The sequence below is a fragment of the Leucoraja erinacea genome, chromosome 38 (assembly GCF_028641065.1).
Source record: "Leucoraja erinacea ecotype New England chromosome 38, Leri_hhj_1, whole genome shotgun sequence".
Lineage (NCBI taxonomy): Eukaryota > Metazoa > Chordata > Chondrichthyes > Rajiformes > Rajidae > Leucoraja > Leucoraja erinaceus.
Genome location: NC_073414.1, coordinates 5,453,185 through 5,469,496, shown reverse-complemented (window position 1 = coordinate 5,469,496; position 16,312 = coordinate 5,453,185). Strand labels below are relative to the sequence as shown.

Sequence of the window (16,312 nt, the reverse complement as noted above, 5' to 3'; positions counted from 1 at the left end):
TTGTGAGTGTGTGTGAGTGAGTGTGTGTGAGTGAGTTTGTGTGAGTCTGTGAGTGTGTGTGAGTGTTTGTGAGTGTCTGTGTCCGTTAGTCTGTGAGTGTGAGATTGTGTGTGAGTGTGTGAGTGTGTGTGTGTGTGAGTGTTTGTGAGTGTCTGTGTCCGTTAGAGTCTGTGAGTGTGTGTGAGATTGTCTGTGAGTGTGTGAGTGTGTGTGTGAGTGTTTGTGAGTGTCTGTGTCCGTGAGAGTCTGTGAGTGTGAGATTGTGTGTGAGTGTGTGTGTGAGTGATAGTTTGCGTGAGTGATAGTTTGTGTGAGTCTGTGAGTGTGTAAAATGTCCCTATAGTGTGTGGGACGGTGTTAGTGTTCGGGGATCACTGGTCGGTCACTTCACACTTAAAATTAATTGTCACTATGTGACGCAAGTGTTTCGGTTAACAACTGTGCCTGTTGAATTTGTGGTTAAAACAAGCACCTTGCCTCCTTGAAGGGTATCTGCCCCGAAACGTTGCCTATCTCCTTTGCTCCAGAGATGCTGCCTCACCCGCTGAGTTTCTCCAGCATTTTTGTCCACCTCCTTCAGAAGGTTGGTGTTTGCAAAGAAGGTTAAAACTTGCAAGACGTGATGGTCATCATTTTTTTTTTTAATAAAATATGTTGATGGGAAGGGGATATTTTCTCATATTCATTGTCATTAAATAAACCATGATCAAGCTGGAACAGGTCCATACGTGCATGGAACTGGAGTATAGAGGCAACACAGAGCCCGAACATACTGGCCACGCTTTGGGTCTCAAAGGATGGATGGATCCATTGCTCACACCCCCCTCCAGCTCAGATTCTAGCCCCGGGCCGCGAGGATTCACGCGCAGGCACGGGGAACCGATCCGCTCTGCTCAGGGCGTAGAAAGTCCTTGCGAGTCCATTCGGAAAGAAGCAGCCCCAGTTGGCCAACATCCGTGTAAATTATAAAATTAAAAACATCAGTTGCTGGGGTTCGAGACGAGATCATTTGTACCTCACCAGGTGCAACCCCAATGCCAAGGGGCCCCGCAGTTTGTCATGTCAAAAATAAACACTATCCTCATTTCTTCTTTCCGAAGAGGCTGAATCTTCGGTCGCTGTCACGCTTGGGGTTTCCTTCATCGGTGGAGGAGGTGGTCGGGACGATCTGGCCGCTCAGCTGGGCGATTTCTGCATGTTCCGCGATGGCTGTGGAGGCAGCCTTGATCCAGTCGTCCATCTCGTCCTGTCAACAGGTTTAGATTTAGAGATACAGCGCAGAAACAGGCCCTTCGGACATCCGAGTCCGCGCCGACCAGCGATCCCCGCACACAAATGCCCCTGTCTCACTTAGGAAACCTGAACGGAAACCTCTGGAGACTTTGCGCCCATCCTAGGTTTCCGTGCGGTTGCCGGAGGTTGCAGGTGGTTGCAGGTAGTGGAAGCAGGTAGGGAGACTGACGAAAACCCCCGGGAACCGCACGGAAACCTTGGGTGGGGCGCAAAGTCTCCAGAGGTTTCCGTTCAGGTTTCCTAAGTGGGACAGGGGCATAAACACTACCCTACACACACTAGGGCCAATTTTTACATTTACACCAAGCCAATTAACCTGCAAACCTGTACGTCTTTGGAGTGTGGGAGGAAACTGAAGATCTCGGAGAAAACCCACGCAGGTCACGGGGAGTACATGCAAACTCCGTACAGACAGCACCCGTAGTCGGGATGGAACCTGGGTCTCTGGCGCTGTGAGGCAGCAACTCTACCGCTGTGCCACCGTGCCGCCCCATTCCGTCTCCGTACTTTTCCCAGGATTGATCCCAGGGAAATCCCACAAATCGTACAGACCCCATCAATTGTCTGTGGAATTCTCTGCCTCAGAGGGCGGTGGTGGCAGGTTCTCTGGATGCTTTCAAGAGAGAGCTAGATAGGGCTCTTAAAGATAGCGGAGTCAGGGGATATGGGGAGAAGGCAGGAACGGGGTACTGATTGGGGATGATCTGCCATGATCACATTGAATGGCGGTACTGGCTCGAAGGGCCAAATGGCCTCCTCCTGCACCTATTGTCTATTGACCTCTCTTTCCCCAATTATGTGCCACCATGTACCAATATTGACATGAGTGAAACTCACCTCATCCTTGGCCTGGAATAGGAACTCATTGCCATCGCATGTCCTGTCACAATGAAAAAGAGTCTTCAATCGAAGAAGAGATGGATCACATATAATATGGAATAAAACACATTTCTTAAATCCTTCAGAGCTCTATCATCTGTACAAATCAACTCTCAATGGCTGGAGAAAACAAACTATCCTTGCAACAGAAGAAATGTCATCAGGAAATTTACAAACGTGTATCATCAGTAAATCGATACTTTGATCCCAAAACGTTCAGACAGTCATCGATGAATTTTGTCTTCTCCACTTCTCACCTCCAGCCTTGGCTACCATCTCCACCCCTCTCCTCCCCAGCTGACTCATCTTCCAATCAACCCCTCCTCACTTGGACATAGAAACATAGAAATTAGGTGCAGGAGTAGGCCATTCGGCCCTTCGAGCCTGCACCGCCATTCAATATGATCATGGCTGATCATCCAACTCAGTATCCCGTACCTGCCTTCTCTCCATACCCTCTGATCCCCTAGCCACAAGGGCCACATGTAACTCCCTCTTAAATATAGCCAATGAACTGGCCTCAACTACCCTCTGTGGCAGAGAGTTCCAGAGATTCACCACTCTCTGTGTGAAAAAAGTTCTCCTCATCTTGGTTTTAAAGGATTTCCCCTTATCCTTAATCTGTGACCCCTTGTCCTGGACTTCCCCAACATCGGGAACAATCTTCCTGCATCTAGCCTGTCCAACCCCTTAAGAATTTTGTAAGTTTCTATAAGATCCCCCCTCAATCTGCTAAATTCTAGAGAGTACAAACCAAGTCTATCCAGTCTTTCTTCTATGGACCCACCTGTCGCGTGTGAGATCTCACCCCACCTCTTCATAAGTTCTCGGAGTCCATTCGGCCCATCAAGTGTACTCCACCATTCAATCACGGCTGATCTACCTTTTCCTCTCAACCCCATTCCCCCTGCCTTTGCCCCATCACCCCTGACATCCGTTCTAATCAAGATCGCCTCATCTTCCCCTCATCTCTTTCCACCAGCTATCTCCACTCTACTCCCATCCGTCTGAAGAAGCAGCCTGATTCTCCTACTCTGGGCAAAAGACTTTGTGCGTTTGCGCGATCAGCTCTTCTCATGTAGATCGTGTTGCACAGCTCCACAAGACCATCCTGGTCCCAGAACACGAACGCAATTATTAAGAAAGCTCATCAGCGCCTCCACTTCCTGAGAAGATTACGGAGAGTCGGTTTGCCAAGGAGGACTATCTCTAACTTCTACAGGTGCACAGTAGAGAGCATGCTGACCGGTTGCATCGTGGCTTGGTTCGGCAACTTGAGCGCCCTGGAGAGGAAAAGACTACAAAAAGTAGTAAACACTGCCCAGCCCATCATCGGCTCTGACCTTCCTTCCATCGAGGGGATCTATCGCAGTCGCTGCCTCAAAAAGGCTGGCAGCATCATCAAGGACCCACACCATCCTGGCCACACACTCATCTCCCCACTACCTTCAGGTAGAAGGTACTGGAGCCTGAAGACTGCAACAACCAGGTTCAGGAATAGCTACTTCCCCACAGCCATCAGCCTATTAAACCTGGCTCGGACAAAACTCTGATTATTAATAACCCATTATCTGTTATTTGCACTTTATCAATTTATTTATTCATGTGTGTATTTACGTATAATGGTATATGGACACACTGATCTGTTCTGTAGTCAATGCCTACTATGTTCTGTTGTGCTGAAGCAAAGCAAGAATTTCATTGTCCTATACAGGGACACATGACAATAAACTCTCTTGACTTGTCTTGACCTCATCCTCGTGCGCTCCAAGGAATGAAGCCCTGGCCTGCTCAACCTCTCCCTCTAGTCCCGGCAACAACCTCGTAAGTCTTCTCCGCACCCTATCCAGCTTCAAAGTACATGTGCCCAAAAAGTCGAGAGCATCCTCACCAACTGCATCACAGTATGGTATGGCAACTGCTCTGTCTCCGACCGGAAGGCATTGCAGAGGGTGGTGAAAACTGCCCAACGCATCACCGGTTCCTCACTCCCCTCCATTGAGTCTATCCAAAGCAAGCGTTGTCTGCGAAGGGCGCTCAGTATCGCCAAGGTCTGCTCTCACCCCAACCATGGACTGTTTACCCTCCTACCATCCGGGAGGCGCTACAGGTCTCTCCGTTGCCGGACCAGCAAGTTCAGGGCCAGCTTCTTCCCTGCGGCTGTTACCCTTCGTAACTCTGCACCTTGGTGACTGATCTCTCTCCCCCCCCCCCCCCTCGGACACTCCTTCCCCCAGTGACTGATCTTCTTCCCCCCCCCCCCCCGAAAATTACACTACTGCTACTGTATATACATATAATATTTTTTACTGTTCCATTATTCTGTGTTCCCACTTCTGGGTGAGACGTTATCTCTGTACTTGTACACTGCACAAAGGCAATAAAGTTTGAATCTGAATCTGAATCTGAGTCTGAATCTAAAAGTCGTAAGGTCATCGACTTCAATAGCTTCCTCCTGCAGCTCGTTCAAGGTACGGACTCCCCTCGCAGTGAAAAGGTCCCCCCGTAACGCGCACACTCTTTCCCGCACACTCACCGGATTTTAAACACAAACTTCTTCTTCTTGTAATTGTTGGCGATTTCGCATGTGGCTTCGCTAAGTGTAATGAGCGACTCGCCATTGTGGGTTGACCCCGCTTTGTGACTCTTGGCGTCTTTGTAAAACCCCAGGTCTCCTTTACTGATCACGCAGTAAATGTTAACCCACGACCTGAGCAGCAAAAATAGAAGTGTTACAGTGAGCGTCGGCAAGAGCGGAACTCGCTATCAAAACATGGAGGGGACGGGGGACACAATTTCTTGGCGGTCACGCGCGCATGTGCACACTCACACGCGCGAGGCTTCGGAGGCTCAATCCAGCGCTAAATGCAGCTCAACTCTGCCTGTCTCGCCGGGTTAACTACAGCCCTGACGGGATACCAGCGCTGCTTCTCCACGCTGGGCCATATTTCCCGCCTCCAGGAGGGCTGTAGGCTCACCTGGCGGTACAGGCAGAGTTGAGCTGGGTTTAGCGCTGTTTCTCTGCGCTGGCTCGTCTGATTCCCGACCAAAGGTCCTTTACCGGAGGATCTCTGCTGCCGACCTCTCTGGCCACCCGCGGGGGGGGGGGGGGGGGGGGGGGGGTACTCAGGTGGGGACAGGACAGCGCCGGGTTCGATCCCGACAGCGGGTGCTGCCTGTACGGAGTTTGTACGTTCTCCCCGTGACCTGCGCGGATTTTCCCCGAGATCTTCGGTTTCCTCCCACTCTCCGAAGACGTACAGGTTTGTAGGTTAATTGGCCTTGGTATAAGTGTAAATTGTCCCTAGTGTGTGTAGGATAGTGTTAGTGTGCGGGGATCGCTGGTTGGTGCGGACTTGGTGGGCCGAAGGGCCTGTTTCCACGTTGTATCTCTAAACCAAACTAAATTCCAAGAACAGGTCCACCATCCCAGTGCCGAAACTCGTGTGAGTGGGCAAATGGTCGGTGTGGGCAAGTTGGGCCGAAAGGACTGTTTCAATGCTCCATGACTCAATGACAGTAAATATAGACAATAGGTGCAGGAGTAGGCCATTCGGCCCTTCGAGCCAGCACCACAATTCACTGTAATCATGGCTGATCATCCCCAATCAGTAACCCGTTCCTGCCTTCTCCCCATATCCCTTGACTCCGCTATCTTTAAGAGCCCTATCTAGCTCTCTCTTGAAAGCATCCAGAGATTCCCTTCTCTGCACACTGTGAACGGGTCAATTGTAATCATGTATTGTCTTTCCGCTGACTGGTTAGCACGCAACAAAACCTTTCTGAGGCAGAGAATTCCACAGGTTCACAACTCTCTGTGAAAAAGTTTATCCTCATCTCCGTTCTAAATGGGGTCTAAATTACCTTATTCTTATACTGTGACCCCTAAATGACCTTATTCTTATACTGTGACCCCTGGTACTGGACTCCTCCAACATTGGGAAATGGTGCGAATGGTGGACGTGGGCCGAATGGCTTGATTGAGATACCTGCTGGATGATTTCTTGTTGGGAGCTTCAAACTCGTGCTTCCGAGCGAGGAAGCCCTCTTGTTCGGACGTGTGGGAGACCGTGACGGGCGCAGTCGTGCTGCTCTGGGGCGACGGGGCGGAGCGCGAGCGGCGGCTGTCCCCGCCCGCCTGGTTGGGATCTTTTGGCCGCGGTCTCCTCCTGGGCTTGGGCCGGTCTCTGGCCCGCGGCCTGTCCGGGCGGGGGACTCTCTCCGGGAGTTTCTCAATCCCGTTGGGAAGACCGGCGGTGAGTGAGGAGTCACGTTCCTGTGGGAAGAGGCTCAGCTTTTAATACATCAACTCACATCAAGCACAAAGGCTGGCAGCATCATCAAAGACCCACACCATCCTGGCCACACACTCATCTCCCCGCTACCTTCAGGTAGAAGGTACAGGAGCCTGAAGACTGCAACAACCAGGTTCAGGAATAGCTACTTCCCCACAGCCATCAGGCTATTAAACCTGGCTCGGACAAAACTCTGAACATTAATAACCCATTATCTGTTATTTGCACTTGATCAGTTTATTTATTCATGTGTGTGTATATATTTGTATTATGGTACATGGACACACTGATCTGTTTTGTAGTAAATGCCTACTATGTTCTGTTGTGCTGAAGCAAAGCAAGAATTTCATTGTCCTATACAGGGACACATGACAATAAACTCACTTGAACTTGAACGTGTAGGGGGGAATGCAGATGTGGTTTAGAAACAAAGAAACATAGAATATAGGTGCAGGAGGAGGCCATTCAGCCCTTCGAGCCAGCACCACCATTCATTGTGATCATGACTGATCATCCCCAATCAATAACCCGTGCCTGCCTTCTCCCCATATCCCTTGACTCCACTCGCCCCTAGAGCTCTATCTAACTCTCTCTTAAATCCATCCAGTGACCTGGCCTCCACTGCCCTCTGTGGCAGGGAATTCCACAAATTCACAACTCTCTGGGTGAAAACGTTTTTTCTCACCTCAGTCTTAAATGGCCTCCCCTTTATTCTAAGACTGTGTGTGGCCCCATGGTTCTGGACTCGCCCAACATTAGGAACATTTTTCCTGCATCTAGCGTGTCCAGTCCTTTTATAATTTTATATGTTTCTATAAGATCCCCCCCCCTAATCCTTTGGTTTACACCGAAAAAAGACACACGAGATGCTGGAGTAATTCAGCGGGACAGGCAGCATCTCTGGAGAAAAAGGAATCGGTAACATTTCGGGTCAGACTGAAGGAGGGTCTCGACCTGAAACGTCACCTATTCCTTATCTCTAGAGATGCTGCCTGCCGAGCCTGCGTTTGGTTCTGAAGAGGTGCCCGCAAACCTTCACCGGCCTTTTTGGCTCTAGATTTTGTCGAGTCGGTGCCTAAGACAAGGTGCTGGTATGAATTGGAACTCAAGAAGCAGGAGACCACAGACAGATAAAGGGGCTGTCCCACTGTAAGAGCTAATTCAAGAGCGCTCCCGAGTTTTAAAAAAAATCAAACTCGTGGATAGCATATAGAATGTACGTAGCGGGTACGTCGGAGCTCGGGACGTCTCTTAGCGGCTCGTAACGCTAACGGCAGGTACTTGGGAAACGCGGTAAGCTCGTGAAGATTTTTCAACATGTTGAAAAATGTCCACGAGAGCCCCGAGTACCTACAAGCGGTAATTCTCCTTGTTTGATCCAGGGGAAACTCGGGAGAGTTAGCTCGTACAGTGGGACAGCCCCTTAAGGCTGTGATAACTGCATGGCGGCGCAGCAGGTACAGCTGCTGCCTCACAGCGCCTGAGACCCGGGTTCGATCCTGACCACGGGTGCTGGCAGTGTGGAGTTTGCACGTCCTCCCTGTGAAATGGTCGCCTTGGATTAACTGATGTGGAGGAAGCCACACTAGGAACACCGATTGGAGTAGACAAAATTCAGAGCCTCTATGAGGATCCTTCAATGCTGTAGCTGTAGAAAGCATTTCTGGAGCTGTAGAAAGCATCTTGTCCGGTAATATCTCGATCTGGTTTGGGAACTGCTCTGCCCAGGACAGGAAGGCTCTGCAGAGAGTAGTGCGTTCGGCCGAACGCACTATGGGAACTACACTCGCTCCCCTGCAGGACCTATACATCAGGAGGTGCAACTCCAGAGCCAGCAACATTATGGGGGACCCCTTCCACCCCAGCAACGGACTGTTCCAGCTGCTACGGCCAGGCAAAAGCCTCCGCTGTGAAAACAGAGAGGATGAGATGGAGTTTCTTCCCACAGGCCGTCAGGACTGTAAACCCTGATCTCACCAGGGACTAATTACTGTTGAGTCTTTTTCAAAAATGTAAATACTGGTTCTGTTCTGTTCTGTTGCTTTGCACAAACCTGCAGGCATTGGCACGTTAATTTCACTGTACATCTTGTACGTGTGTGTGTGTGTGTGTGATAAGTAAAGTTGTCTTGACTTGACATGAAGAGGTGCATGTGAACCGCTATCGAGCGTTTTTGGCCATAGATTTAGACGATTCTGTGCCAGAAACTCCACAAGGTTAAACGGCAGAAAATGAACTCATTCAGTCAACATCGTTCCCCACCACAGCCAGGATGTGTTTGGTCTCACTCACCTGGGCTTCCTTTTCTTGTAGCTGCTCCACGATATCTGCCATGGTTGTTCTCCTGTCCCTGTGGAAACAAGGCCACCGGAGTCAGAGTTTCCGTAGAAAGCACTTTATCGGGAAGCATCCCAGCACGGTTCGGGAACAACTGCATCCAAGACTGGTTTATACTCTCTAGAATTTAGGAGATTGAGAGGGGATCTTATAGAAACTTACAAAATTCTTAAGGGGTTGGACAGGCTAGATGCAGGAAGATTGTTCCCGATGTTGGGGAAGTCCAGTTCAAGGGGTCACAGCTTAAGGATAAGGGGGGAAATCCTTTAAAACCGAGATGAGGAGAACTTTTTTCACACAGAGAGTGGTGAATCTCTGGAACTCTCTGCCACAGAGGGTAGTTGAGGCCAGTTCATTGGCTATATTTAAGAGGGAGTTAGATGTGGCCCTTGTGGCTAAGGGGATCAGAGGGTATGGAGAGAAGGCAGGTACGGGATACTGAGTTGGATGATCAGCCATGATCATATTGGGTGGCGGTGCAGGCTCGAAGGGCCGAATGGCCTCCAGTCCTGCACCTAATTTCTATGTTTCTATTTCTAAGACCCCAGACCATCCACCCCGCCCAACCACCCATGCATTGACTCCATCTACACCTCACGCTGCCTCGGCAATGCCAGCAGCATCATCAAGGACAAGTCGCACCCCGGCCACTCCCTCTTCTCCCCTCTCCTATCGGGCAAGAGGTACAGAAGAGTGAAAACAAACGCACACACAGCTCCAGATTCAGAGACAGTTTCTTCCCAGCTGTTATCAGGCAACTGAACCATCCCACCACAACCAGAGAGCAGTCCTGAACTACTATCGAAGGTACACAAAAATGCTGGAGAAACTCAGCGGGTGCAGTAGCATCTACGGAGCGAAGGAAATAGGCAACGTTTCGGGCCGAAAGGTCTGAAGAAGGGTTTCGGCCCGAAACGTTGCCTATTTCCTTCGCTCCGTAGATGCTGCTGCACCCGCTGAGTTTCTCCAGCATTTTTGTCTACCTGAGCTACTATCTACCTCACTGGAGACCCTCAGACTATCGTTAATCGGACTTTACCTTGCACTAAACGTCATTCACGATATTCCCTTTAGACAATAGACCATAGATAATAGGTGCAGGAGTAGGCCATTCGGCCCTTCGAGCCAGCACCGCCAATCAATATGATCATGGCTGATCATCCCCAATCAGCACCCCGTTCCTGCCTTCTCCCCATATCCCCTGACTCCACTATCTTTAAGAGCCCTATCTAGCTCTCTCTTGAAAGCATCCAGGGAACCTGCCTCCACCGCCCTCTGAGGCAGAGAATTCCAGACTCACCACTCTCTGCGAGAATTCCACAGACTCACCACTCTCTGTGAGAATTCCACAGACTCACCACTCTCTGTGAGAATTCCACAGACTCACCACTCTCTGCGAGAATTCCACAGACTCACCACTCTCTGTGAGAATTCCACAGACTCACCACTCTCTGTGAGAATTCCACAGACTCACCACTCTCTGTGAGAATTCCACAGACTCACCACTCTCTGTGAGAATTCCACAGACTCACCACTCTCTGTGAGAAAAAGTGTTAAGGGGGGATGGTTTCTCACCCAGCTTCGTACTCGGGTTCCCGCGGTTCGCTCTGCGGCTCCTGCCGTTCTCCCCGGCGCTCTGTCCTGCCCTCCGCCGGCTCTGCCTTGTTCTGTGGCCGCTCCTGCCGGCCCTCGGCCTGGTGTGGGCGCGGGGCAGCCGGCTCCGGCGCAGCCACGGTGGCCGCGTGTTCCTCCCCGCCGCGCTTGTCGCGGTCCCCGGCATCGTCGACGATCTCGAGCTGGGCCTGCTGCTTGACGGGACGGATCCCGGCCACTGGCACCAACTGCTTGACCGGAGAGGGCCTGGACTCGGGCAGCACCCTGCGGCTCAGCATGGGGGTGGCCGGCTGCTGCTGCTGCTGCTGCTGCTGCTGAATGGCAAACGGTGACTTGTTCTCCATCCGCTCCAGCTGGGGAACACATCACAAAACACCTTATACACACAGCGCGGAAACAGGCCCTTCGGCCCAACGAGTCCGTGCCGACCAGCGATCGGCCGTTCACACACTAGTTTAGTTTAGAGATACAGTGCGGAAACAGGCCCTTCGGCCCAACGAGTCTGTACCGACCACCGATCACCCATACACACTAGTTTAGTTTAGAGATACACGTTTAGAGTTTGGGACGACAGATGGCACAATGGGCTAAGTGTTCGGCTGGCGACCGGAAGGTAGCTGGTTCGAATCCCGCTTGGAGTGCATACTGTCGTTGGGGCAAGACACTTCACCCACCTTTGCCTGTGTGTAATGTAATGTAATTATGTGAAGCACTTTGGGGTCAATGCAAGTTGACTGAAAATGTGCTATATAAATAAAATTATTATTATTATTATTATTATTATTATACAGCGCGGAAACAGGCCCTTCGGCCCAACGAGTCTGTACCGACCACCGATCACCCATTTACACTAGTTTAGTTTAGTTTAGTTTAGAGATACAGCGCAGAAACAGGCCCTTCAGCCCACCGAGTCCGCGCCGACCAGCATTCACCCCGTACACTAGCGCTATCCTACACACTAGGAACAATCTACAGAGGGCAATCAACCCACAAGCCTGTACGTGTTTGGAGTGTGGGAGGAAACCGGAGCACCCGGAGAAAACCCACGCGGTCACAGGGAGAACATGCAAACTCCGTACAGACAGCGCCCGTAGTCAGGATTGATCCCGGGTCTGTGGCGCTGAGAGGCAGCAGCTCGGCCGCTGCAGATAATGTTGGTCATCTAGATTAATTACCCTCCCCCTGCACCCACATACAATCCACCCTTCACCTCCCCGTCCTATCCCCTCCCCATCTGGTTTCATCTGACCAGCATCACAGCTCAATGTGCTTTCGCCTTGCTCTTTCCAGCCTCTGTCTCCATTTCCAAACCCTCCTTTTGTCTCCAGAGATGCTGCCTGACCCGCTAAGACTCCCCGGCACTTTGCGCCTAACTTAAGCAGCGATCGGGAAGGCACCTGACCTGGTGAGCAGGTGAATCGAGGACCAGAGGGCGTGGGTTTAAGGGGGGGGGGGGGGGGGAAGATTTAATAGGAACCTGAGGGGTAACTTTTTCACACAGAGGGTGGTGGGTGTATGGAACGAGCTGCCAGAGGAGGTAGTTGAGGCTGGGACTATCCCAACGTATAAGAAAGAGTTAGGGGCCTGTACTCTTGGGGATTTTTTCTGGCGACTGCAGGCATCATTGACTGACATATCAGATCACGGGTGACATATTGGCGCGCGGTGTATTTTCAAATGCCGCAACATTTTTTTTGTTGCCGCTGGATTTTGAAATGTACAAAGTCTTTTGGCGACACTGATATGACGCTGGCAGTCGGCGAAAAAAATTGGCGAGTGGGACAGGCCCTTTAGACCAAAGACCCTACAGCGAGCAAGATCGCCCACTCGACGAAAAAGACGTGTCGTACGGTCATGGGCAGATTCATGGGTCATTTTCGGCCCCCATTTCCGTAACCGGCTTCCGTCTCCGCACCAAAGATCCCGTAGCGGAGCAAAGATACTAGTGCGGAGACGGAAGCCGGTTACGGAAACATCATCGTAAAAATCAAAAGTTCTTTGGTAAAAATCTTCTCCTCATTTTCAGAATTAAAATTTATTAACACAAACTGTTCCCCCGCAACGTTGATTACACTGCGAGTCGGGTCGGGTCGGGTCGGGTCGGGTTACTGAAATGGATGAAAAAAAGGCCCACGTTCCGCTCCGTTGCGTACTACACGTCAGCCCGTTGCATTTGGCAGGAGTGGTCTATCTATAGGATCTATAGGATCTATCTATAGGATCCTCCAGTGCTTCTACGCAGCGGCGGTGGAAAGCATCTTGTCCGGGAACATTACCATCTGGTTCGGAAATTGCTCTGCCAAGGACAAGAAGGCTCTGCAGAGAGTAGTTCGTTCGGCCGAACGCACTATGGGAACTTCACTCACCCCCCTGCAGGAACTATACAACAGGAGGTGCAACTCCAGAGCAAACAAAATCATGAGAGACCTCTTCCCCCCCTGCAACGGACTGTTCCAGCCGCTACGGTCAGGCAAACGCCTCCGTTGCCATGCAGTGAGAACGGAGAGGTTGAGAAGGAGTTTCTTCCCAGAGGCAATTCGGACTGTAAACGCCTTTCTCACCAGGGACTAACTCTACAGAACGTTTTTCCTTCTATTATTTATTATGTAAAATAATATGTGTGTTATGATTGTGTTTATAATTTGTTTGGTTGTTTTGTTGTTCCGCGAGCATTGCCACTTTCATTTCACTGCACATCTCGTATGTGTATGTGACAAATAAACTTGACTTGACTTGACTTGACTTGACTTGGATCTTTGCTCTAGACAGGTACATGGATCGGACAGGTTTGGAGGGATATGGGCCAGGTGAGACTAGTGTAGATGGGGGCATGTTGGCCGGTGTGGGCAAGTTGGGCCTGTTTCCACGCTGTATCACTCTGCGATACTGATGACCACCGTGACCTACCGTGGTGAGTCTCCGTAGCGAGCTGAACCTCTCCTCCCACGCGGCTGCTGACTTGCGGAAGGCCTCGTGCCGCTTGATGAGCTGCTCCACCTCGTCCACGCTGTTGCCGATCTGCTCGCTGGTGACCACACGCTCCTGGGTGCTCAGCCACGAATCCGCCACCACTGCCTCCTGCGCAAACTGGTGGACCTCCAGCACTGAAGGGGGAGCCAGAGATCGCGTCAATTGCCGGCCACCCCAGCGGCACCAGGCGGCGTTTGTAAGTCCGTGAGGGATAGTAGCAGAATCAGGCCATTCGTTTGTGAATGAACTAATGAATGAACACTTAATAGACAATAGACAATAGGTGCAGGAATAGGCCATTCGGCCCATCGAGCCAGCACCGCCATTCAATGTGATCATGGCTGATCATCCACAATCAGTACCCCGTTCCTGCCTTCTCCCCATATCCCCAGACTCCACTATCTTTAAGAGCCCTATCCAGCAAGCGAGCAAGCACTGTCTGCGGAGGGCGCTCAGCATCGCCAAGGACTGCTCTCACCCCAACCACGGACTGTTTACCCTCCTACCATCCGGGAGGCGCTACAGGTCTCTCCGTTGCCGAACCAGCAGGTCGAGGAACAGCTTCTTTCCGGCGGCTGTCACTCTACTAAACAACGTACCTCGGTGACTGCCAATCACCACCACCCCCCCGGACACTTATTATTTTTTTTTAATTCAAATCGTTTGCTATGTCGCTCTTCAAAGGAGATGCTAAATGCATTTCGTTGTCTCTGTACTGTACACTGACAATGACAATTAAAATTGAATCTGAATCTGAATCTAGCTCTCTCTTGAAAGCATCCAGAGAACTTGCCTCCACCGCCCTCTGAGGCAGAGAATTCCACAGACTCACAACTCTCTGTGAGAAAAAGTGTTTCCTCGTCTCCGTTCTAAATGGTTTACTCCTTATTCTTAAACTGTGTGTGGCCCCTAGTTCTGGACTCCCCCAACCTCGGGAACATGTTTCCTGCCTCCAGTGTGTCCAAACCCTTAACAATCTTATATGTTTCCTATATCTTATACTTATATCTTATACTCTATTGCCACATGTGACAAGTCACAGTGAAATTCTTAGCTGGCAGACCCCAGGTATGCAAATAGTGGCCACACCAAGGGCGCTGATAAAAGTGATGAAGTATCCTCTCCAGGCCCCCCTTTGTTCCCCCAATCCCCTCCCCCTCCCTCACGACGGTCCCCCTCTCTATCTGCCTGACCTCATCAAACTCTACGGCCAAAAGGCCAAGGCAGAGATTCACGTGCACCTCTTCAGAACCTTGTCTGCTCCATTCCGTGTTCTCCATGTACATCGGTGATACCAAGTGCCGACTCGGCTCCCATTTCACCGCACACACGCCCCCTGTCCGCCGAGGCCTGCTGGATCTCCCAGTTGCCGACTAATCCTCTCCCCTCCCCAAACTGACCTTTCTGTCCTGGGCCTCCTCCATTGCCCGAGTGAGGCTCATAAGTGATAGGAGCAGAATTAAGCCATTCGGCCCATCAAGTCCACTCCGCCATTCAATCATGGCTGATCTATCTCTCCCTCCTAACCCCATTCTCCTGCCTTCTCCCCATAACCCTTGACACCCGTACTAATCAACAATGCATCCATCACTGCCTTAAAAAAATATCCACTGACTGGGCCTCCACAGCCTTCTGTGGCAATGAATTCCACAGATTCACCACCCTCTGACTAAATAAATTCCTCCTCATCTCCCTCCTAAAGGAACGTCCTTTAATTCTGAGGCTGTGCCCTCTGGTCCTAGACTCTCCCACTAGTGGTAACATCCTCTCCACATCCACTCTATTCCGGGTCAGGCAACAAGATCAGAGGACGGCATTTGCCTATTGGTAAGTGGGTCCGAAGGCCATTCGGCATGGAAACAGGCCCTTCAGCCCACTGAGTTCATGTTAGCCATCAGCTAACCCAAGCTCAGCTGACTGCAAATTGCATGGGGTCAGGTAACTAGAGTAGGCGGAAGCATCTAGCGGATAAGATGGTCATTTGGCAAACTGCTACACGGGCCTTAAAGTCACACGTGGTTTGGGAACAGCTCCGGCTAAGACCCCAAGAAAGTGCGGAAAACTGCAGACGCAGCCCAGACCATCGCGCAAACCAACCTCCTATACATCGGACTCCATCTACACCTCATGCATTTCGTTGTCTCTGTACTGTACACTGACAATGACAATTAAAATTGAATCTGAATCTGAATCTGAATGCTGCCTCGGCAAGGTCAGCAGCATAATCAAGGACCAGTCTCACCCCCGGTCACTCCCTCTTCTCCCCTCTCCCATCGGGCAAGAGGTACAGAAGTGTGAAAACGCACACCTCCAGATTCAGGGACAGTTTCTTCCCGGATTTTATCAGGTGAGTGAATCATCCTACCCACATCTAGAGAACAATCCTGACCTGCTATCTACCTCATTGGAGGCCCTCGGACTGTCGCTAATAAGACTTTATTGTACTTTATCTTGCAGTAAATGTTATTCCCTTTTTCACGTACCTCTGCACTGTAGATGGATTGATTGTAATCATTGTTTGTCTTTCTGCCGACAAGTTACAGAATGTACATGGTGCAAGTTGTTCTGTTGTCTGTGTGTTACCCGCCAGTACTGATACTCACTCTGTTGTAACCACACCCAGTGCTGCTCCCACTTCTCCATCATCTCGTTCTGCTTCTTCAGCACCTTGTCCAGCCTCTCCTGGATCTACAAACAACCAGAGTTTACAGTAAGATTCAAGCGCTGGACGAATATTGTGTAGGAGGGGAACTTCTGCGATAACCCAAGGCCCCAGTGCGTAGGAAAGAACTGCAGATGCTGGTGTACTCTGAAGATGGAGACAAAATGCTGGAGTAACTCAGCGGGACAGGCAGCATCTCTGGAGAGAAGGAATGGGAGATGTTTCAATGCTTCGAGACCCTTGTTCAGACAGAATCAGGTGG

The 16,312-nt window shown here is 50.8% G+C and overlaps 1 protein-coding gene across 1 annotated transcript in view; it reads right to left on the bottom strand.

Moving 5' to 3' along the window:
- Positions 1–629: 629 nt before the first annotated feature.
- LOC129714175 (spectrin beta chain, non-erythrocytic 4-like) overlaps positions 630–16,312 on the bottom strand; it is a 76,078-nt gene continuing 60,395 nt past the window's right edge. Inside the window, exons 28-35 of the mRNA XM_055663682.1 lie at positions 15,992–16,076; positions 13,326–13,522; positions 10,380–10,771; positions 8,760–8,817; positions 6,162–6,448; positions 4,709–4,882; positions 2,131–2,173; positions 630–1,246 (exon numbers count right to left, since the gene is read on the bottom strand). Of these exons, the coding sequence (XP_055519657.1) occupies positions 1,082–1,246; positions 2,131–2,173; positions 4,709–4,882; positions 6,162–6,448; positions 8,760–8,817; positions 10,380–10,771; positions 13,326–13,522; positions 15,992–16,076 (1,401 nt within the window). The 3' untranslated portion in view covers positions 630–1,081. The remainder of the gene's footprint in view (positions 1,247–2,130; positions 2,174–4,708; positions 4,883–6,161; positions 6,449–8,759; positions 8,818–10,379; positions 10,772–13,325; positions 13,523–15,991; positions 16,077–16,312) is intronic.